Source organism: Pseudomyrmex gracilis, unplaced genomic scaffold (genome assembly GCF_002006095.1).
Source record: "Pseudomyrmex gracilis isolate BER0280 unplaced genomic scaffold, ASM200609v1 scaffold_3, whole genome shotgun sequence".
Classification (NCBI taxonomy): domain Eukaryota; kingdom Metazoa; phylum Arthropoda; class Insecta; order Hymenoptera; family Formicidae; genus Pseudomyrmex; species Pseudomyrmex gracilis.
The window spans coordinates 1,826,127-1,848,043 of NW_018020587.1; the positions used below are offsets into that span (position 1 = coordinate 1,826,127).

The following is a 21,917-nucleotide window of genomic DNA, read 5'->3' on the forward strand; positions in this document are numbered from 1 at the left end:
GAGAGAAATCCGAAGAAGAAAAATCGAGTTAAAGAGATCTTTCTTTCCAGGATTGCTTATCCGCGAAATTTTCTTTCAACTTGCGATAACGTCCGTAGAGAGAAGATCGACAGAGATTTTACCTTGTCTCGAGGCTGACTGTCGCGACAAAAAAAAAAAAAAAAAAAGAGTTCGTCACTCGACATACAGGATGGGAAAATTGTTTGGAGAAATATTGTTTCAATATTGCTCACGTAACGTTAAGTGAATACTCTTTATCTTTCGCAAACTAAAACAAGAATGTTCCCGATTGTTATGCTGTGTAAGCGCGACGGAATCCTCGCGTTGTTTCGCGTCTGTATAAATTCTATGTATTTCGTTTTTCAGAGAGAAAGAGAGAGAGGATAATTTATTATAACTCGCGCTAATTAAACGTTAAAGTCGTGAAAAAAAAGAGTCTCTAATAAAATAATAAAAAAAAAAAAGGTGTCCTCTCGAAGCCGCGCGAGCCGATACAATTCGCTCTTCGCAGGGCATTTCTTGAGCGGGCTTTTTTGTTCTCTCGCGAATTTTATCGAACGGCGCGGCTTTGAGGTCTGCGTTTGCGTTGATAATTAACGGAATGCATTACACAGCAAATCACAGCGTCCACAGGTACAAATATGTATCGGCCAAGTATTGAACGAATACTTCGAAAGATATATGTCTCCTATATAATTTAAAAAAAAAAAGTAAAAAATAAATTACAAGTATAAAAAAAAAAAAAAAGTATATCCGAGACAACACTCGCGTAATGTTAGAGTTCAACAACACGTTCGGTATATGCGCGGCTGTTGATCCATCGGCAGCGGATATCAAGGGAGAAGAAAAAGGAACAAGTAGAGCGCAGATGTGTGATGAGCAGATAGTAAATAAAAAATAAAAAAAAATAAAAAAAAAAAAAGAGAAAGAGAGAAGAGTACGCGCGACGAGGATCGGAGGTTATCGATCATCCGAGCTTCGAAGTCAATGCGTTTGACGTCTCTAGAACAAGTGTGTTATATATAAATATTGAACATTATATATAAATACATATTAAAAATTTAGATTTATATATATAAATATATATGTAAAAGAGAATGTTATGTATAGAGAGAGAGAAAGAGAGAGAGAGAGAGAGAAAGAAAAAAAAACAAAGCAACGTGGCGAGGCGTGCGGAGGTGCATATTATTTGAGTAAAATCAATTAAACTCGTCGTTCAACAACTCTTTTTCTTTGCGAGACTAATGTTGGATTTTTCTGTTTGTCTCGGAGCGATTATATATCATTAATTATATTCTCGTTATTATATATAGCTGATAGTATTTGTCGCACGACGAAATTCGATTCGTTTTGACAACCTTGTCAATAGCGTTTCGTTTCACACGGATTACACAATCAGTATTATCGAATCGCTGCGATTATTCGCTTGACAAGTCGGAGAGAAGCGAGTATAATTGCAACGCACATCGAGATCGGCCGTTATTCAAATTAATTGCGGACGAGAGCTAATAGGTGTTACGATTGTAAAAAAAATTGGTTACGGCCGTGATAACGAATCGTCATTGTGCGATCTCGCGTCTTGCAACAATGTAACTATATGACGCTTCTCTTCTCGATGCAGATTTCAAAAATCCAAGCCAGTATAGTACACAGAGAAATCAAAGCGCCACGCAAAACTTGTACATTATTTTTGGATTTGTCGTTAACTTGCAACAACTTTTGCGTTTTTCAAAACGAGATGTTGCCCTCGAATCGCCAGCCGCTCTGCTGATTAATTTAATCAAAGTAGGTCGAGGCAAAGTTGAGGACTTGAAGTTGACTCGATTGAGAGAAATTTTGAAGCGCGCGCGAGGTATTTTCTTGTAAATCGTCTTGTCTGAAAATCTCCTAAACACAAACAAAAAAAAAAAAAAAAAAGTATAATTAGAATAATTTGTTCCAACACTGACATATCGTCTATGCAACGGCTGTTATATAATGTAATGTATTTTGTGATTACGTCGCGTATCGTTTTTTGAATATCTCACATTGTTCTTCATTCCATTAGGTTCTCATTACTATTATTATTATTATCATTAATTGTAAGGCATTGCAGTTTGTTTTTTTATAGATATTTAGTGACCCATTTACAGTCGACATTTATTTTTTACATCGATAAGTGTTTTTCTGGTGTTAGAGTGACAGGTAACGATGGCGGCGGTGACGGCGGCGACGACGACGACGACGGCGACGACCACCGATGCTGATTTTGATTGTCCTTATCCTCAGTATCGATTATATATATATATATATATCGCGTACTACTCCGTTGTATTGTCCGACAAACATCCTGCATTATTTTGTAAAGAAGAATAAAAATATCTTGACAAACGCAGCAAGAAAAACCCCCAAGCGCAGCTTTATTGTGCGAACGATTCGAAATCTCTTATTTATTATTTTACATGTGATGTGCGTGCATTTTTACAGAACGTTGTAGGTGACGTAGTGGAACGACGCCGTCGGTGACACGTATCCGATAACGCTCGGTTGCGAGCGTCTCAAAGGAATTAAGGTCGACGGCGAGATCAAAGCGTTGACGTTTCGAGTTTCCTCGTCACTCGCTGGTTGCTTTTCCGGCGTTGTTGCTTGTCTCTGCGAGAAGAGAATTCTTTCGCTTTTCAAGCCCGTCGACGCTGGCGTGATCGGACCAGAAGCACCTGAAGAAAGAAGAAAAAAAAGGGCAAAGGAATTAATTTTTATTAATTCCGTTCACGAAAATCGTCTCGCACTTTACCGCCTCTATGTTATCCAATTTTTGTTTTTGTGCAACATTTATCTCGCACTACACAAAAAAGTTTGCGAACCGGTTGCGATCGGTATAGGACGACCTCAGGCGGTCCTCGGCCCCGGAAATTCGACGACCTTCGAAGTACGACGAAAGTGAAAGAAACGATCTCTCGGCGGCGTTGAATATTTTTCGATAAAAAAATTAATTTTAATACACCACTTCACACATTTAAAGTCCTTCGCGTTATAAATAGTCGAAAGTTGATGGAATAATTCGAATATTTACACGAGGACTTGTTGCGGGACATAAAACAGCTCAAACTTGATAACAAGAAATCTGATATCTGGTGTAATCAAAACGGGGAGCGAGCGGTTAAATTAGAATTCTGACCTTGAGTGATCGATGACTGCGGTATGACGGTAGGTTCGATCTCGTGGCTTCCGTAAGAGATTCGAAAGATCGGCAGCGAGGGAATTAATGAATTCCCTTGGACGTTTGCGCCGCTGATAATTTGCTGCGTCACTTTTCCGGAGGATTCCTGTTGATCAGAATTTTTTTACGAGCGTCGTGATGAGAAATCTCGAAACATAACTTGAAAACTTTTATTTCTCAATTTTAACAAATCGAATATTTTTTTTGTTTTTGTAAACGTACCTCGAGAGTATTCTGCGGCTTTTCGCCTTCCTTACTGGCAACGCCACTTCTCGACGCGATCGCTTGCAGTGTCTCCTCGTTGTCTTCCATCGACTCGACTCTTCCCTCGTTCTTCAATTTATTCCGATCTTCTTTCAGCGGCGTTTCCGCAGATTTAAGCGTCAATTGGTTTTGATCAAGAACGACATTGCTCTGACTTCCCTCGATCTTTCTTTCTTGCGCATTTTCCTGATTCTCCCGGATCTCCTCCTCCTGATCCGACCTTCTCCTCGCCTGTTCCAGAGCCTGGAGATGTTCGTGCCGCGCGGCCATTACCTCCGGCGTGTCCTGGACCGGAAGCGGCGCCTGCGGCAGGTTCGTCGCGATCACTCGAAATCCATAGTCGTCGGCGACGTACTGCGCGGTTTGTATGACGCCGGTTTCGTCTACGTAGCTGTAAGCGCCTCTGGTCGCACCGTTGGACGTTCTGACCTCCGATCTGGCCGATCCAGGTGCGCTGTAGCCGAAACTGTACTGGCCCAGACTGTCCTGATAGCCGAGAAACACCGGCGGCTTCGCAAAGCCGATGGCGATCAGACAGTGAACGAGCAAAAGCTGAAAATGCGTGTATCAGATCAGCTTACGGTTTGCACAATTCGCCACGATCTTGCGACGATCTGTCGGGCTTGCGAGTAGCGACGCTTAAGATTGCGAATTTAATATTGCCGGGTGATATTACACCAGCAAGGCTCGTATTATTCTTCAAAATTCTCGTGCCTCCTTTGTTTCTTTGTAATATCAATTCGTTCGTATCAAACAAATAAAGTATCGATTTCTCTGCAAATTTTTTAATTTTGAACAAAAATTGAAAAATAAACATCAATGCGTTATAATTTTTAATACACAGATACAAAAACTAAATAAAAGAGCAAATATAAGACTTACTCTCTTGTTGCTATATATATAACCGTCTGGAAGAATAGAATTTTTAAATAGCAAAACTTTGCCAAGAGACTCAACCAACTCAATCCGCGACGATATTACGTTACGGTCTCGATCTTTCCGCGGAGAATAATCCCAAGCTATTGAAAGCCCACGCAAAGACCGACAAAGCGAGGGGTGGAGGGTAGATCAAACGCGAGAGATCTCGCGATCCTCCCACGCGAACGAACGACGGAATCGCAGGTGAGGCGAGAGAAACACTTACGGATACACTCTTCATGGCGATCGTATGTGGACGACAGACAGTATCCTCGTTTCGACACGGTATCAGGACACTTTATATACGAACGCGGTTGCACGCGCAATCGCGCGATTGACGCGTTCCTCTTCCTCTTCCCGGCGAATCGCGCGATGAAATTCGCGAAGTCGCCGGGAGGACCGGGCGAAAACTGGTCACGCGAGTACCCAGTCGAGGTCGTTCGGAAACCGGCTCGCGCGATGGTTTCCACCGATCGCCGGCATTTTTCCGGGATCCGTCCGGGATTATGACCGCGAACGGCGTCGGTTCTCAGGGTCGCGCACATAATATCGCGCGTCGCCGACGACAACGGCGATCGTTATCGCGGAGGAGGGTGGGATCGCGCGAGAGAAAGAGAATGCGCGCCGCAAAATTTTAATTTATCGCCTGGTTACATTTCGACTAGGTTTTCGCGAGAAAAATCGGCGCCGGCGCGCCGATCGCTTAGGGATGCGAAATCGAAAGATTCCGTGACCTTAGAGAAGAGAATCGTTCGAGTCGTCCTGCGCGAGAATTTTACTCGGTGACTGCCGTGAAATACGTGACACTTTTATCGTCGCTGTGCGTTTCGCTCGAGACGAGTCGAATAGCGTAAACGCGACTATTTGCAAGAATAGGGTGAATTACGTTCGTGAGGTACATAACATTCGATTCTTGCACAGCGCGTTAGTTTCTACAATTTCTACAAAATATTAATTTGTGTGACAAGTTTTAATTTTTTTTTTTTTTTGTTTTATTTAATTCTCTTCGAATTTTTCCTCCGTAACTAATTTTGCATTGTTTATTGCGCTTGAAGAAAATATATAATGCGCTTTTTCTCTCGACGAGCAAATATCAACTTATGCATAACGTGTGTGTGCGTTTTAAACAAATCAAAAATAATTTATATCCTGATCGAGGACACGCGACTGCGCTCTGAAATTTTTTAATTACTTTTAAATAAAATAAATAATTTCTACAATACAGTTTTACGTATACATCATTTATTTTTGTAGAAGTAGTAGAAGATACATTTGTAATTGTTTTGATTAAAAGTGATAGAAGTTTGCAAGCAAGAAGTAAATGAATAAAGATTATTCTGTTCCTGTTCCTGGCGTGCAGAAAAACCGTATCCTTTCCCCCGAGATCTTCCCCCCATCGGTGCGAAGAATCTCTCAGTAAACCAATCTGCCGTAAGCGATACCCGGGCCGGCGACTGCCAGAGCGTCGACGGACGTCTTTGCCGGGGCGTCGTTCGCCAGATTTTGATCGTCGCGCTCAGCTGCTTCCACGTCCGGTCTGGCTTCGATCGGCACCAGGGCGGCGACGACGCCGTTGCCGAGTACCAGCGGCACCACAGAACCGCTCGCAACTCGCGCCAGCGCGTCGTTGGTTCTCACAGCCTCCTGCGCCAATTTGATCTTCTCGTTGACATGTGCGGCTACGTGAGCGGCTCTCGCGGCCGCGACTTCCGGCGTGTCCTGAACTCTTCCGTCTGGACCGAGCGTAGCTTCGGGCGCGCCTTCCTCGTTGCCATTCGTTTTCTTCGACGAATCCTGACGTCCGTCGCCGGATTTCGCAGCCTCGTCCGCGAGCTTGATCTTCTCATTGACGTGGGCGGCCGCGTGCGCTGCTCTCGCGGCTGCGACTTCCGGCGTGTCCACGACTCTGCCGTCCGCGCCGAGAGGTGCATTTTCACCGGCCGGTCGTCGTCCTCTCGAAGGTTCTTGCTGGACTTGAGATTCGGCCGAACTTGCAGCGTCTTGGTTCACCAGGTTTACTCTGTCCCTTCTCGCGACTTCCGGACTGTTCGACACGTCGTCGGTAGTTATTTGCGCGCCAAGTGTCAGGGGTGTTGCGTACGTCAAAGGTACTGACAGGTAAGCTGATCTGGCCGAGACCAGGCTCGTCAGTCCGAGCAGCACGATCACGAAGCACGTCATCTCTCGCGATGCTTTACCGGAAGTTAACGGATGTTGAGTAGAGCAGCGTTAAAACAAGTCACGGGATGCACTCGAGATGCACACGGCGTCGCTGCCTCCTTTATAGCGCGAGATCCCGATCACGTAATGGGACAATCGATAGGGGACGCGAGAGAGAGAATCCAGAACTATAGCTGAGGAGATCTAGAAAAGCTGCGTGCGGTCGGCTACTTCCGTTTCGCCGAGCAAGGTAAGCCTGTTTTGTAAAGCGAGAGCTTGTCATACAACGGCTTAGGGTGATTAGCGGGGTGGGACGGAAACGGATTTTCTTTCCGTCTTTTCTTTCTTTCACGAGGCCGGGAAGACACCCGATCCCGTTTACACATTTCTCCACCTAAGTCGGCCGTGATCGAGAAGGTCGCGCCTGCGACGTGTGAAGGCCGCGGATGAAGGCGTCGGATCGCGTAATCACCGCGCTAGAGAGGGCGCGTATTGTTACTTTTTATTTTTCTCGAATTGGGTAAGAATGTCTGCGTTCACTCGCTCGCCCGCCCGCCTCCGCCCGTGGCGTGTTACTTAATCCTTCATTAGCGCGTCGAGGATCGATTCACCGATCTGTTTTCGCTCGTTGCATTATTAAGAGGCTTTCGAATGAGTATTATACTTAAATTTCAGGAGATACACTTCTTCGGCCAGTAAAAGAAAACTGAACAATTTTGAGAATGTAAAAAAATTGAGAAAATGCGCGACGTACCAAAACATTAAATTGAAAAACTCTCGAATTTATATACGCGATCTCATGAGATGGCTTAAAACACTTTTGAAATTTGCAAGATTAAAAACGTAACATTAATAGAAAATTATTTTAAAAAAAGTATATAAAAATATGTGTCGCACACATCAATAAATTGTAAATACAACATAAAAAAACTGAAGGTTATTTTTTTGCGTCGGAAATGATTAACAAGCTCTTTCGAAAACAAAGAATTAAACAGTTTGCGTCAGCGATCAACTGCGAAGCGGAAAAAAAATTGCCGACAGGCAAGCGACATTAAAAAAAAAAAAAATAAAACAAACAAACAAAAAGTGAATGTAACGAATTGCGAGCTCGATCGATCTCTTTTACGCAGGTCCGACCGTTTTAGAATCGAGGGGGAGCCCCCGATTTGGGTGAGAATGCTGGGAGAGAATCGAGAAATGCGACGCAATTTGTGGTTACGCGAACGGGAGTGAAACGTACACAAGTCAATGTCAGACCTGACGATTCTTATTGGGCGGTGCCCAATGCTGTGGACGCGTACGTCGCGATGGACACATTCTGATATCGCGTCGTTTGGCGCAAAGCCTTTTTGCCATGGGATATATAAAGCCGTCCGGGACGGGGTGGTGCAAGACAGTTAATCCCGGCACCTTGGCGAGTACTGACTCTTCGGCAGCGCTAAGGAGCTAAGGAGCAATATCCGTTCGCCATGAGGCTCTTCGTGAGTATCGATCGGAAGTCCAAGAGTGCCTAAATAAATAATTAGACATCTTGTTGATTTTTTTTTTTTCGTGCTCGAGGTTGAACATCTAAGTAGAGCGTATATAAAATTTTTTTAAGATAGCGAAAGAGTTAGTTCTGAGTTTGTTATTTTTTACATGCAATCGTAATACAGTTTTTCACGTCAGCAGTAATATAGTATTTTTTTATTTTAAAATCTCCGTTTATGGAATATATTTTATTTTTTTAAATCGTGGTACCATCTTCTCGGAAAAAAATTGTTTTAGATATTGAAATATATGAAATGTACAAAATATTATACTAAATATCTGTGCGCGTTTCATTGCGTCGATACGTAGAACGTACATTTCCGCAATCGCGCTACTCTTTTGCAGATCGTTTTCTCTGCCGTTCTGGCATGCGCGTTCGCTCAGCCGCTGGTGATCTACTCGAAATTGGTACCCGCGGCTCCGCTCGGCCCGGACGGTCGAGTGGTGGACACTCCGGAAGTTGCGTTGGCCAAGGCCGAACATGCGGCCGCTCACATCAACGAGAAGATCACTCTGGCTCAGGAAGCCGCCCGATCGGCCGATTATTCGCACGTGATCGCCTACGCGGCGCCAGCCGCCGTGATCGGCAAGACGCTGGTGCAACCGATCGCGACAAACTTAATCCCCGGCGCACCGATCGGTCCTGACGGTCGCGTGATCGACACGCCGGAGGTAGCACTCGCCAAGGCGGAACATGCGGCGGCTCACATCAACGACAGGATCGACCACGAAGCCGCGAAACTGGTCTCCCAACCGGTCGTCGTCTTCAACCACGAAGCGCCACTTCTTCAATACTATCTTCATTAACTTTGCATCTTTATTGATCAATATTTGTATTAAAATCCTGCCTTTTATGTCGAATTGTAAATAAATCAAAGCAATCTTGTACCTCTGAGCGTGATTCTTCTCAAACATTTCGTTTCGCCTCCGAGCAGAAAATTGGACAAAGAAGTTAGTGTATACTTTACGCAATAATTGAAGTTTGACAGAATTTACACACACGCGAACATTTTTTAACTTTCTCCTCAAATCGGATTCCCTAGTCGCGAAGAGAGAGAAACTTGTATCGTCCCAGAGGAAACGCAACGTAGTTTGCAATGAGTGCGAGAGGATTGCGCTCTGTCAGGCGTGCGTCTCGTAAGCGTATATTTGCGTCACACAATGCGAAACTTCGCAATCGTTCGAATCATTTTGAAACTAACTACGAAACTTCTACAATTTAGACAAATAGAATCATTAATTGTGAAAATTATTATCGCTCACGAAAAAAAAGTATTTGCAAGAGAAATTAGTTACTATTTGACCGGCAAGAAAAATTTGTTATTGAGATTTTCGTTTTGTTGACGAAACAAACGAATCAGTAGACTCAACAATTTTTCTGCCGGTCACGTGATGACTGGCAAAACTTTTTCCGCGCTCGATTTTCGAGATTCATCATTTGAATTGTCAAATTTCTCAACACGTGATACAATGAAATTTCCGTAACTTGGAGCGAATGAGACTTGTTCTAAAAAATTCGAAAAATTATTTTCTTCTTCCAGTCTAGCGACCGACTAGCAAGAGACAAAAAATATTTCTCTTTCTCTTAGGGATAGACATTCTATGATTTGCGCAGTCTCTCAAGATCGGGGAAACGTCATCGGTGGAAGAATCTTTTGAAGATTTATTATAAAAGAGAAGTCGAAATTGTGATGCTCGAAATTACCGGAGTTCTGCGACTGTGTGGTTGACAACGTTACATCAAACACTTTCTCTGACATCGCGCATAAGTTACACGTAATCTTCTCGTCAATAATAACGACATATGATCCGCTAACAATGGCACGCTTGTTGCGCACAATTTTCGATCGTTTCTCGGATGGCTGATCATTTGGGTCAAACTTGACGTTCGATTTTCTGCGTAACGTCTTGGCGCGCGCTCGACGACGATCTGTTTTTTCGCGAGGCACTGTCGAAAAAAACAGATCGTCGCCGCGCTCGCTTTCTCGCATGTTACACACGCGCGCGATTACATACGCATCGAGAATATTTCGCTACATTTTCACCGAGTCGCGCAATTGTCCTAATCCCGGGTAACAGAGAAAAAGTGTAACAGAGAAAAACATCGTTGTGCACGGGGGGAACCACTTTTCGTATCTTGCGACGGGATCGCGAGGATAACGTTGACATTGAGCGGCCGCGGTGCCATATATCGTACTGTCACTTTCGCACTTTTATTCGAGCGTGTGGCCGAGATAGATCATTCGTCGATCTGATCGAGCGAGAGATTGGTGTGCGCTGAGATTGATAAAATGCGAAACTAACGGCGAGAGGGGGCCGTTAATAAGCGAAAGAAGGCGAGATAGAAGAAGGCGCGGTCGCGCACCACGATGACAATAACATGTCACCTTGCTTGTCCACATTTATCGGACTTGCACTTTGCAGCGTGGGTTTTCTATACCGCGCGCGCGCGCGCGGTGTCAAAGGTGTTTTTCGCGCGCGACACACCTCTCGTATCCGTTTTGAAATATATGTGTAGCACATATCTCATATAGAAGACAAATAATCTCATAAAAGTGAAATTTATTTTCTCATAAGAGCGTTTTAAATCGTACGTTAAAGTGTCATTAGACGCGCACCGAGCGTCCCTCAGCGTTTGATTCCCGCGAGCTTTGACTCGCAATTGATTGAAAAAAAAAAAAAAAAAAAAAAATGTAGTCGTAATTACGAACTCTTCCGCAAGCAACGCTCGCAAACTTCGCACGACATTTGTCACGACGACGGGAACACACGCGCGGATGCGAGAAAATTGATATAATTACGGCAATTGTGCCACACAATTTCGCCGCAAGATCCGCGCAAACGTAATGCGAGCGATGCGCTTTGTTTTGCGGGAATGCGTTCCCGGTGTGTGCAACGCCTCGTCCTTCGGCTACGGAGTCCTTCGTTCTTTGCTCAGGGCTGGCAAAGTCGTTTAGTATCGATACGCGTCTTTGTGTGTGTGTGCGTGTGCGTGTGCGCGTGCTGTTTCTCAACGCCAAGGTTCGTTCTATCGGTGACACGATTTAACCAGGATTGCTCGAGCTTGTGGTGAGAAATAGATGCTTCTTTGTTCGACGATAAGAATATCTGATCAACGTGCCCGGAAACACGACAGGAAGCAATAACTCACAATCTTACTGAATTCGCTTAAAAAAACTACAAAATCTTAAACTTTCATAAATCTTAGAATTTATGAATCGTAATGACGCGCCAACATGTTTCAGCTTTGATTAAACAAAAAGAAGTCGATTAAGGTCAATCGAAACTTTAATTGAAATGCAATCGAGCGCATTAATTTGGCCGACGTCGAGCTTCCGGTCACGAATAAATACAGAAACTTGTGTTTTAAATGTCAAGGCCGCTACTAAGAGCAAGAAAGGGAAAGAGAGTGAGAGAGAGACTCGAAGAGAGCCCTCCCTTTTCCGATCGGCGATTGAACTTCCCGGACCGCACCGGGTTAGCCGATCACCTCTACGGCTCCCTCCAGGTTGTCGGCGATCGGCCCACGCAGGGCGGGAGGGGGCGGACGAACGCGACTATAAATGATACTGTGCGGCCGTTCTCCAGGAACACAAAACGCCGAACCGACGGCCGGCCCGAGTCCCTTCGTTCCTGGAGCGAGTACTGACAGGCAGCAGCGCTCTTCTTTTTATCGGGAAGAAGGTGTGGGAACTCTCGGCGGAGTAGATAGACGCGCGCCCCAGAACGTCATGAGAGGTCTGGTGAGTGATCCCGAAACAAAGGAAAGTGAAAGGTCGACCGAAATGCCGATTCGCGCAACGATCGATAAGTGATGGGCCGATCGATCGACACGCGCGGGAAACTCATTAATGATGACTTAACTAATCGGCCCTTTTTGTATACTTCTCAAGAAACTAACGCGTATAACTAAAATATATTATTTTGCAAATCTCGTGTTGTTAATGTATTACATTTTTATATTGTTTTTCTTTGTCTTTTAGATTTTTCTGTTCGCCACGGCGGTGACATGTCGAGCCGCGTACGTCGGTTCGTCCGCGTACGGCAATCCCGTGATTCATTCTCAACCCCAACCGAGTCACGCGCCGCCGGCCCCGGTCGGCGAAGACGGAAACGTGATTGACACGCCGGAAGTGGCGCAAGCAAAGGCCGCGCACTTCGCCGAATTCGCGAGAGCCGCCGCACGAGCGGCTCAAAATGAGAAACAGCACTCTTCTGTTTACAATCCGCAAATTTCGTCGCCAGCTTACAGCTACCAGGCCGTTCAACCGACCGCGGTGCCCTTCTTGAGACAAGCCAACTATCAGCAACCGACTCCGATTTATCAGACGCCCAATCACGTGCAAGCGCCCGTTTACACCCCCGTGCATTATCAGCAACCCCAGCAGCAGTTCGACGCCCGGGCCAACTTTGTGGGTCAGAAGAGCTACACGCTGCCCGCGAAACCCACCGCTTTTGTGCCGGCGCCACTGGCCGAAGACGGAACAGTCGTCGACACACCGGAAGTGGCGGCCCTGAAAGCTGCCAGACTGGCGGAACTCGCCGAGGCTGAGGCCCGGGCTTACAAGCACGCGAACGCTCATCCGGAGGAGGACCAGGGTCAAGGTGAGTCAAGCGGAGCGGAGAAGAATCGATTCTCGCGTTTACTGCCGAGCGTGAGCGTGGGCCGCGTGGAAGACGCGGAACTTCGAGGTTGACGTAGGGCGTGGACGGAAGCAGGCATTGGCGTATCCACGAGGCGGATAAGAAAATACAAATGTACTTTTTGAAATTTCAAATTTTTTGTTTGAAATTCGATACTGTTTTTTACATTAAACAAACTTTTTAGAAAATTAGCGCAAGATTGTTTTCTTCAAGTTGTAATTTTTCATTTTCGTTGTTTTTCGTATGTTTTTCTAATACTTTACTCAATTTTTATTTTTTTCAGTATATTCGGGATCGCCAGCCGGTCCCGCTCCCACCAGTCTGGGACATTATGGGTCTTCCCGAGCGTTCCCGGGAACCTCCTATCCCGGAACTCAGCCCTACGCCGCGCAGCAAGCGTTCAATCCGGCCTTCGGTTATCAACCTCAGCAGTATCAATCTCAGCATCTGATAAGAAACTACTGATCCCGGATGGATCGATACTTTGTTGTTCCGAAACTTGTACATAATCTAGACGAATAAATTGTGTATTTCTTTTTCTACGCGAATTCATATAGTTCATTCACGATGCTTGCGTCATGTGTACTCTCTTTGTTTTAAACGTCCGATTGTGATATGTACAAAGACTGCTGGAAAAATATCCGATTATCTGACAAATCCGAAGTTTTTCTGTTCCCTCAGCTCCGTTTTCTCAATTTTTTTCTCTCTTTTGAGAGAGATGAAATATCACTCATCTCTCACGCACACTTGCATATGTACACAATCATTTAATTAAATTATATATATATATATGCAATTCTACATTTGTTCGTCCAAACAAACATATGGAATGAATTAATTATTATCATTGTATATTTAGGAAGCATTATGTAAACTCGGTAATTTGCATGCATTAATAATTACAAAATAATACCGCGCAATAATTCATCGTCACGCGACGTTAAATAATTTATTATGTTGAAAATAAAAAAAATGTTCGCTCAATCCTTAATCAATCTTGATTAATTGACAAGTGCGTTGTGATTTGAACACAAATTAAAACGTTCCTCCCGTACATTGTGAATAATAAATTTGATTCAAAGACAAATTTTAATGGAAATTGTTGTTTCGACACGTGCGCAAACGAAAAACAGAAGAAGAGAACGTCGCGAGAGATGCAAGATTTGTCGCGTAAAACAGTCACGGCGGTTTGCATTACGCAACTTCGTGTCTTAATTCAGATAAAAATCGAAAGAAGGCAAGAAGGAGAGCGATTATATCGCATCATCGCGTGGGATTAGGAAAGTTTTGCGTTTTGCGGTGCAACTGCGCTGCTGCGGAACAAAAACGGAAAAACGTAACGATCGTCTCGTACGATTGCGGACCTCACGCAATTTTACGCAAGCAAGATCGTGCGGTTTTCGTACGGACGAAAGAAACGGGAACGTTCGATTATTGCAGTAATCTCGACTCTAATCCGATACTCGCCCGATTCTGAAAAAGAATTTACCTGGCACCTGTCAAAAAAAACGCAACACGTTTTGTTACGTGTGCAATATTTATAATCGTCGCGTTTTCTCATCGCGATTTACATCTGGGAACGAAAGAAACACGGTGTAAAATTCTATTGAAACATAGTCATCCCCGCGCGTTACAATTGTGGATGTTGCCACATAGGTCAGCGGTTGTGCGAAAGACGTGAGAAGGAACGAATGAGAGAGAGCGGAGTAATAGGTTTGCGTTCCTCGAGAATAAACTCGAGCAACATCGTGATTCGACATACCTCGCGACGAAAAGGTCAGGAATCGTAAACTCTTGTTCGCGAGAAGTATATAATCCGCGAAAAAATCCCGGGTAAAAGAAAACCTGAAACCAATTAGCAAATCTTATAAATTACGCTCGCGTGCGATAAATAAACTCCGAGAGTAAAACTCTGTAATAAAAAGTTGACAAAGGAAAGAGAGAGAGAGAGAGTGAGAGAAAGAGACAAGTTTGCTAAATGCGATCCAGTTTCTTTCTTAAGAAACCTTCGATTTTATTCATGACGGAAATCGCAGCCTCGTCGCCCACAAACGAAAAATACACCGCGTTGCATCGCTAAACTCGACCTCGATGCGTAATATCGTCTTTAGACGCGCGAGAATCGTGCGATAATAATAAGTGCGTCGTACGCCTACTTGAGGAAATCGAGCAAAAAATTCCGCGAGGAAGGATCTCGATGAATCCTCTCGCCGTGGAAGAGATATATATCGCAGCTATGTCGGATCGCGGTTTAACTCTCGTTACGTGTTCCGCAGGGATTATGTATTACGAGACCCCGTTTTGCGCGATGATTTGCGCAACGATAGCGGGCAAGTCGGCCGAGCTCTTCTGTCTCACGTTACCGTACGTGATCGGCGTCGATTTGTCTTAGGAACGAGGGCAAGATCAAATAATCATCTCCCTCGCGCTGCTCCACTGACCTAAAATCGGAGGACCGATCTATTCGATATCATCTCGTCGGCGAAAGGAGCGGCGGAACACAACGGGACGAAATATGTTCAATACATTCCCTGGAAGCTGGTTACAATAAATGATCTAGTAGATGGCGATGATTTTAAGAAGAAATTGTACAATGTATACGAAACAACGAATTTTTCGAGAAAACTTAATAAATTAGGCAAAGCTTGTGATGCAATTTGAATGAACGATTTCAAAAGAGAAGCTAGCGAAAATCAGGGAAAACTAAAAGACATTTTGACAAAAGAAAGTCAATATTTCCAACTTCGAATCGAAGAATCTGAGGTCTTAATTTTATCCGACTCGGAGAGCGGAGATGGGGTAACAAAGCACGACTGGGCGATAGGAAGAGGACCACCTTGAAGGGATTACCGGATAATCTACGATTCAGGCCGGTCGTCCGTGAATCGAACGTGTTTTACAACCGCAGAAAGATTCGATCGGAGCAGCACGTTGCGCTGAGTGGGGTTGTTGCGTAAAAAAACAAAAAAAACAAAAACTACTGCGCAAAATACTCAGAAAAAATGAAGAACAATTTACAATGTGATTCCGCGATACCAAAACGTTCTATGTATTTGATTCGAGAGAAAAATCGCGCGTAAAATATATTAAAATCGTATTCGCAAATGTCGCGCACGACATTAGAAATAAATATTGAATTTTTTTGCTACGGCTAACCGCGATGACAGTCTCGTGGGGTGGCATACGATCCTGTATAAAAGCTTCGATCTGTTGATGACCGACGCACTCAGAAACGAGAAGATCAACTTCACACGCAGGTGATAATTGCGTCGTAATCATGAGATTACTCGTAAGTGTACAATGAGAAACAAAATTTTGTTTCTTGTTTTTAATAAAATAATACGCGTTTACAACGCGATTTTATTTATCCGCGCGTTTTTGTGTCAAATAATCAAGAGAATTTAAATAATCTCTCTCAGATAGTTCTGACCGCGACGAGCCTGTTGATCGGCACAACGGAGCAGTCGATATCGCTGTACGAGCATCATGGACCGTGGGCGCCGATTTCCAGCGACGGTACGGTCGTGGACACGCCCGAGGTCGTCCAAGCCAGAGCCGCGCATTTAGCCGCGCGCGCTGCCGCAATAGCCAGATTGACGAAAGCCCGGATCGAGCTGTCACCCGTGACGGATGCAACGGCGGAAGTGCCGTCGGAAACGACAAGTCAGACAATCACAAGTGCACCCGCAACGGAACAAACCGCCGATGATGATCAGAGGTCGATGGCACCCCTGGGACAGGACGGACTCGTCGTTGATACGTCAGAGGTGAGGAGATGACAATGCGATGCGATTTTTCGCATCGCGTCGAATCAATTGTTTGTCACGGCGAAAGAATATAAATAATTCAAAACCATAGCACGTCGCGGTGGTGTTTGTGCGTTGCGGAGAAAAAAAATCTCGAATTAATTTGAATTAATTTTTGACAACAAAAAATTCATCAGCTTCCGATGAAAAACATTACGTAATTGGATCGCGACGCGCCAACCGATCTAGCTCGATTAATGAATATGAACGATCAATTTCCAAGGTTGCCGCAGCCAAGGCCAAACATCTCGCGATACGCGCACGCATCGAGGCGGAATCCGCGGTCCCGGAATTCAACGCCTACGGACACGAAGAGAATCTGCTCTACTTGCCGCCGATCCGCGTAGTGTCGCCCATCGTCTATCGGGGACCGTCGGCCCCGCTGGGCCCGGACGGACAAGTCGTTGACACGCCGGAAGTGGCGGTGGCGCGTGCGGCCCACTTGAAGGCCCACGCGCGCGCGGTTGCGCTTACAACCGGTTATGATATCTACTGTTAATTCGATCTCTCGTTATAATTGTACATTACACTTCTGTATTTAATAACCAATTTCTCGATCGATCAAAGTCAAATCGCGATTTTGATTTGAGAAAAAATGTTAAGGGAAGTTTGTCGGAAAAATCCGACAAACTTGCCACTACTCCGACACTCTTCAAATCTAATGCCGGATTTGTTGTGATAATATTGTAATTTTTATTTGTCGATGATATTGTAAAAGAATAATTAAAAATTGTGGAATCCAAGAATTATATATACGAATCGATTCTTAAATACCCTGAGATATCTGATTGAGAGGAAACCAGTTTCTGACTTCTTTCTTGACGCAGACAATAAACTAAGGCAGTTATTGTCCTGCGCGATCCTAGACAACTCGTGCCACCAGCAAGGACGTGATTAATCGTGCCTGACGAAGAATGCCGCAACGGAGTTCAGCAGATTACGATCTCCCGTGTCTCGGAAGCCGAAGCTTAAATAACGGTATATACACGCGACGTGCGAGTGACAATAACGTAATGAATGGTTGCGAATGAGTGCAATAAACTCATTTCACCGTGAAAGGTCTTTAAGAATCGGAACATTTTCGCATTGCGCTGACATTGTTCTCATGTAAATGTTCGCGTGCTTCCACGTTTCCAATGTGCGAGTTTCGAAACTTGAATTTTTTTCTCGCCTCGACGATGTTCGAAACCAAAAACACGTAGATCAAAGGTTGCTGGATGGGCAGTGTAGAATGTTTTCTCCACGCGCTCTGTCTCATATACACATATATATATATATTTTTTTTTTTTTTTCACACCGGATACAAGTACTCGCGCGTGATAGCGGGGAATGCGTTAAAACGCAGCGTACAGAGAAATACAGGCGGGAAGAGATTATATTGAGGTGGAAGACGCATCGACGAAGCACCATTAGTTCGAACTTGCATGTGTGTGTGTGTTTGTATGCATGTAAATGTTGTGTTTACGTGTACGTATATATTGATCGGAGGTAGTTAACGATAGTCTTCGAATTCTGAGGTAGCTGAAAGGGAAGTTCGGGATGTTTCGTAAACCGGATCGACCGATTTTCGAGAGTCGAACGGGCGAAAGTGTATGCATGTCGGGGGGATCGGTTTGATCCGGCCGGGTGTTTTCCTTGCACGTGTGCTCTCTAACGAATTATATTGCGCTTCTAATAATAATTGCCAGCTGGACCGTCCCAGGCGGGATTGTAGGCGCCATTATTCCAGGACGGATTGTAGGCGCCGGCGGCAACTGGATCAGCTGGACCGGCCGGCACGCGACGCGCTTCCGTATTGTACAGAGAGAAATGGACGGCCTTGGCTTGCTGAACTTCGGGTGTGTCGACTACGCGACCGTCCGGACCCAACGGGGCCGGTGGTCCGCTGTAGAAAAAAATAATAACAAAAAAAACTTTATTAAAAGTGAAATCTCGTAATAAAAGCCGGGAGAGATTCTCCAGAAAACTCCAGTTTTTAAATCCAGATGCTGATAAACAGGGAGGATAAAACGGGAAGGTGGAAACGAAACGTTCGAAATACCTGTAATGCGGAATGTAGTTTCCAGAAGCGTAAGAAGAGCCACTGGGTCCGGCGTAGGCCGGTCCCGGACCTCTCGGCGCGCGTGCGTTAGCTTCCGCGAGGGCGCTCAAATGAGCGGCTTTCAGTTGCGCAACTTCTGGTGTGTCGACCACGCGACCATCGGGACCCAATGGAGCTGGGGACGCATGAGGCCCGTACCACTGGGGAGACGCCAGTGCGGCGCTCAACAGTACGAAGAAGATCTGCAACATAATTCACATCAAAGCCAAATTCTGCGCATCAGCAAGAAGATCAACAGGATTTAACAATTAATCGTTCATCAAAATATTGAAAAATTTTGTGTTTTATTTTAAATCACAAAGAGAGAGAGCAACAAAAAATTAAGCAGAGATGAGTTGCACTCTTCCAATGCAACAGAAAATTTTCTTTTTCTCAATATTAAAGATACGAGAAAAATTATGTCACTTCACATCCCTTTCCTCGAACTGTTACTCACAAAGTGTCCGATCATCGCGGCGAGTACTTCTGCGAAGGTATCCTGGTGCCCGGCTCTCGACACTGTGCTCGCGGCTAACGATACGTGCGTTAGATCCGCATTACGACTGCTACCCAGATGCATGGTGCAATTTATAGGGGGTACGGTCGGGCGTGTTGCGCCCCACCTGATCGCGCGCGACACTCGCGGGGTACAACCACACCCAGGGAAATGATCTGCTTAAAGCGTCGTGCCATGCCCTGTAACATTTGCGGCACGCGTTAACAATGTGACACACACACACACGCACATATGCAACTTGTCTTTTTCTCTCCTCGTCTCGTAACCTCGCCAATAAAAATGCGCCTCCGAGCTATGCAGTTATGCGCGCCATCCGCGGTCATCTACATCTCTGGCTTTCGCCAAAGCGATTCGAATTGCTGCCGTGAGGCAACGAGAGGCTCGTTAGAGATTTTCTCAATCAACCGAGGCGCGAAAAATTATCTCGCTTGTTTTTGACAAATTTGACATATCGCGAAGAACAATTGTAACGATGTCGCAATTCGCGAATAAAATTTAGATTAAAAAATGTCTTTATTACATATAAAAAGACGATATATATATATATATATGTATTAACATACACAGGGACAAACATTCTGCGCAAGATCAATTAGCGATTTTTCACATTTTTGCGACGTTTATGTTTTATAAGCCGCGATCGCGCGCAACGATCGAACAACACCCACCACGCCGCGGTGTTTACTGGATTATTTATCCGCACGCGTGTCGAATTAATCACAATAGTATGTCACGGAACGACGATAACAATAGTTGTTGAATTACTAAAACGGTGTCGCAACTGGTTCATCGATCGATCGAGCTCTGTTCGTGCGATCGATCTGAAAGGAAATTGCGTGTTTGTCACCAACGCAATTCCAACGCGAGTTTGGGCGAGTTTAGTCGAGCTTGACGTGGTGTCAGTCAATTGCAATTGATACGCACGCGACTGATCGACAGCTGAACTCTCGCCTTTGTCGTGCAATTAATCTTAACAGATCTATTCTGCACTTTGCTGCACAATATTCGGCAATACGTAAGAAACACCCCTCTTAAAATTATCTAATAAAATTAATTAATTGTTTATGTGTCTTTATATATTAATTAAATATATAAACACTAAAATATCTTTAAAAAATGTCGGTTTCTCGCATAAATTATTTAACTTTTTGTATATTAATATATTGAATGTTTCTTAAAAAAAAGGGAAATTTCACACAAAATAAATATGTATACTGTTTATTTATAAATTACATTTGCCATTTGTTAATGTTAGTATAATTATCTATAGTGTGTATGTATACGACACACTTTTTTATATTTTTCCACACAAAATACGTGTTATATATCAACACAAGAATCTATCAAAAAGCCTATCACTTGAATTAAACGATCTCTCATTTATTATGTCGACAGAAGATTCACCACTTGGCGTGCGAGTAAGGATCGAAATGCGACAGATGAGCGACTTTCGAGATCTCCTCGGCGTGGGCGGCCAAATGCGCGGCCTTGGCGTGAGCCACTTCCGGCGTATCCACCACTCGTCCGTCGTGGCCGAGCGGCGCCGGTGGTCCGTGATAAGCGCCGTGATATCCGACGTAATTGTCGCCATCGCTCTCGTCCCCGAAATATCCGCCGCTATGATGCGCCGCTTTGGCGGCCTCCGCGGCGTACGCTGCCAAATGCGCTTGCTTGGCGTGCGCCACTTCCGGCGTGTCGACCACTCGACCGTCGTGTGCAAGCGGGGCTGGCGATCCGTGATAATAACCGGCTTGCGTCCCGTATGTCTGATGATAAGCCGCGTACGAGGGCAAAGCCAGCGCCGACAGCGAAAGACACGATAAGACGATCTAGAAGGATATTGTTTGACGAGAAGCTTGATCAGATCGCGAGCTGAATTCACTGATATTAATTGTGCGGAGATAACAGAGATAAAATTAATTATCTTTGTTACAAACGCAATTAATTTCTTTCTCTCTCGCACGCACACTTATAGCTAAATTATTAAATGTAATTTAAATAATATAATATATATTCATGTTTTTAATTGTGATTATTAGTATACGTACAGGTTTTAATAACTTTAGCGAAAGCGATTTTCCACTAATAAAACGATCACAATAACGTCAACAAAAAATTGCGAGGTTCGTAATGCGAAAAAGAGAGCAGCAGAAATAATCAAATACTCACCAGGGACTTCATGCTTGCGTGCATCTATTCGGGATCTAAGCGAATCTCTGTCCGTTCGATCGGAACAGGTAGACCTTATATAGCCGGCGAACAATACGTTGCCTATCTCGTTTGTATTAAATAGCGTAAACGAAACGTGGACACGGGCCCGGCTTGATTTTCACATAATGGGAACGCGCGAGAGGGGTCGGTTTTTCTGTTTGGCAACGAGCGAGAGACAAAAGCGAGAGATGGAGATACACGTCGAGGGAAGATTGTGGTCCCGCTATTCGATACTGGAAAAAGATCGTGCTATCACGGTGTAACGTAAAAAGACAAGATGGAAGAATGAGAGAGTGAAACAGATAGAGCGATTGGAATGTCAGTAAGAGCAAAATTATGATTGCATCAACGACGAAGCGAAAACGCAAACACTCGATCCAACACGAGCGATGTTGTACAATTCTCGCTCGCACAAAAAAAGTGTCAGCGACGTGAAAACATTTTGATCGGGATCGATCCCGATTTGCTGACAAATCGATCCGAAGAAAGACTCAAGGTTGGAGTTGACAATAATGCATCGAGGAAGAATACTAAAAAAACTCGTAAAAAAAACATTTAATTATACGTAAGTTATATAAACCATCTGTA

General features: G+C 44.5%; 4 protein-coding genes across 4 annotated transcripts; 2 read left to right on the forward strand and 2 right to left on the reverse strand.

Moving 5' to 3' along the window:
• Positions 1-2,398: 2,398 nt before the first annotated feature.
• Positions 2,399-4,737, reverse strand: LOC109855082. Its single transcript, XM_020428922.1, has 4 exons — positions 4,608-4,737; positions 3,422-4,015; positions 3,158-3,305; positions 2,399-2,696 (listed from the first exon to the last, which is right to left on the reverse strand). The coding sequence occupies exons 1-4, from the start codon at positions 4,620-4,622 to the stop codon at positions 2,461-2,463; spliced, it is 993 nt and encodes a 330-aa protein (XP_020284511.1). The 5' UTR covers positions 4,623-4,737; the 3' UTR covers positions 2,399-2,460.
• A 3,178-nt stretch (positions 4,738-7,915) lies between these two features.
• Positions 7,916-8,959, forward strand: LOC109855384 (cuticle protein 2-like). Its single transcript, XM_020429595.1, has 2 exons — positions 7,916-8,022; positions 8,417-8,959. The coding sequence occupies exons 1-2, from the start codon at positions 8,011-8,013 to the stop codon at positions 8,876-8,878; spliced, it is 474 nt and encodes a 157-aa protein (XP_020285184.1). The 5' UTR covers positions 7,916-8,010; the 3' UTR covers positions 8,879-8,959.
• Positions 8,960-11,634: 2,675 nt separating this feature from the next.
• Positions 11,635-17,020, forward strand: LOC109855665. Its single transcript, XM_020430136.1, has 5 exons — positions 11,635-11,814; positions 12,055-12,676; positions 12,999-13,171; positions 16,135-16,482; positions 16,745-17,020. The coding sequence occupies exons 1-5, from the start codon at positions 11,635-11,637 to the stop codon at positions 17,018-17,020; spliced, it is 1,599 nt and encodes a 532-aa protein (XP_020285725.1).
• A 749-nt stretch (positions 17,021-17,769) lies between these two features.
• Positions 17,770-21,538, reverse strand: LOC109855674. Its single transcript, XM_020430150.1, has 5 exons — positions 21,288-21,538; positions 20,521-20,947; positions 19,059-19,273; positions 18,563-18,804; positions 17,770-18,406 (listed from the first exon to the last, which is right to left on the reverse strand). Exons 1-5 carry the CDS (start codon positions 21,309-21,311, stop codon positions 18,193-18,195), a joined length of 1,122 nt encoding a protein of 373 aa, XP_020285739.1. The 5' UTR covers positions 21,312-21,538; the 3' UTR covers positions 17,770-18,192.
• Positions 21,539-21,917: the final 379 nt, after the last annotated feature.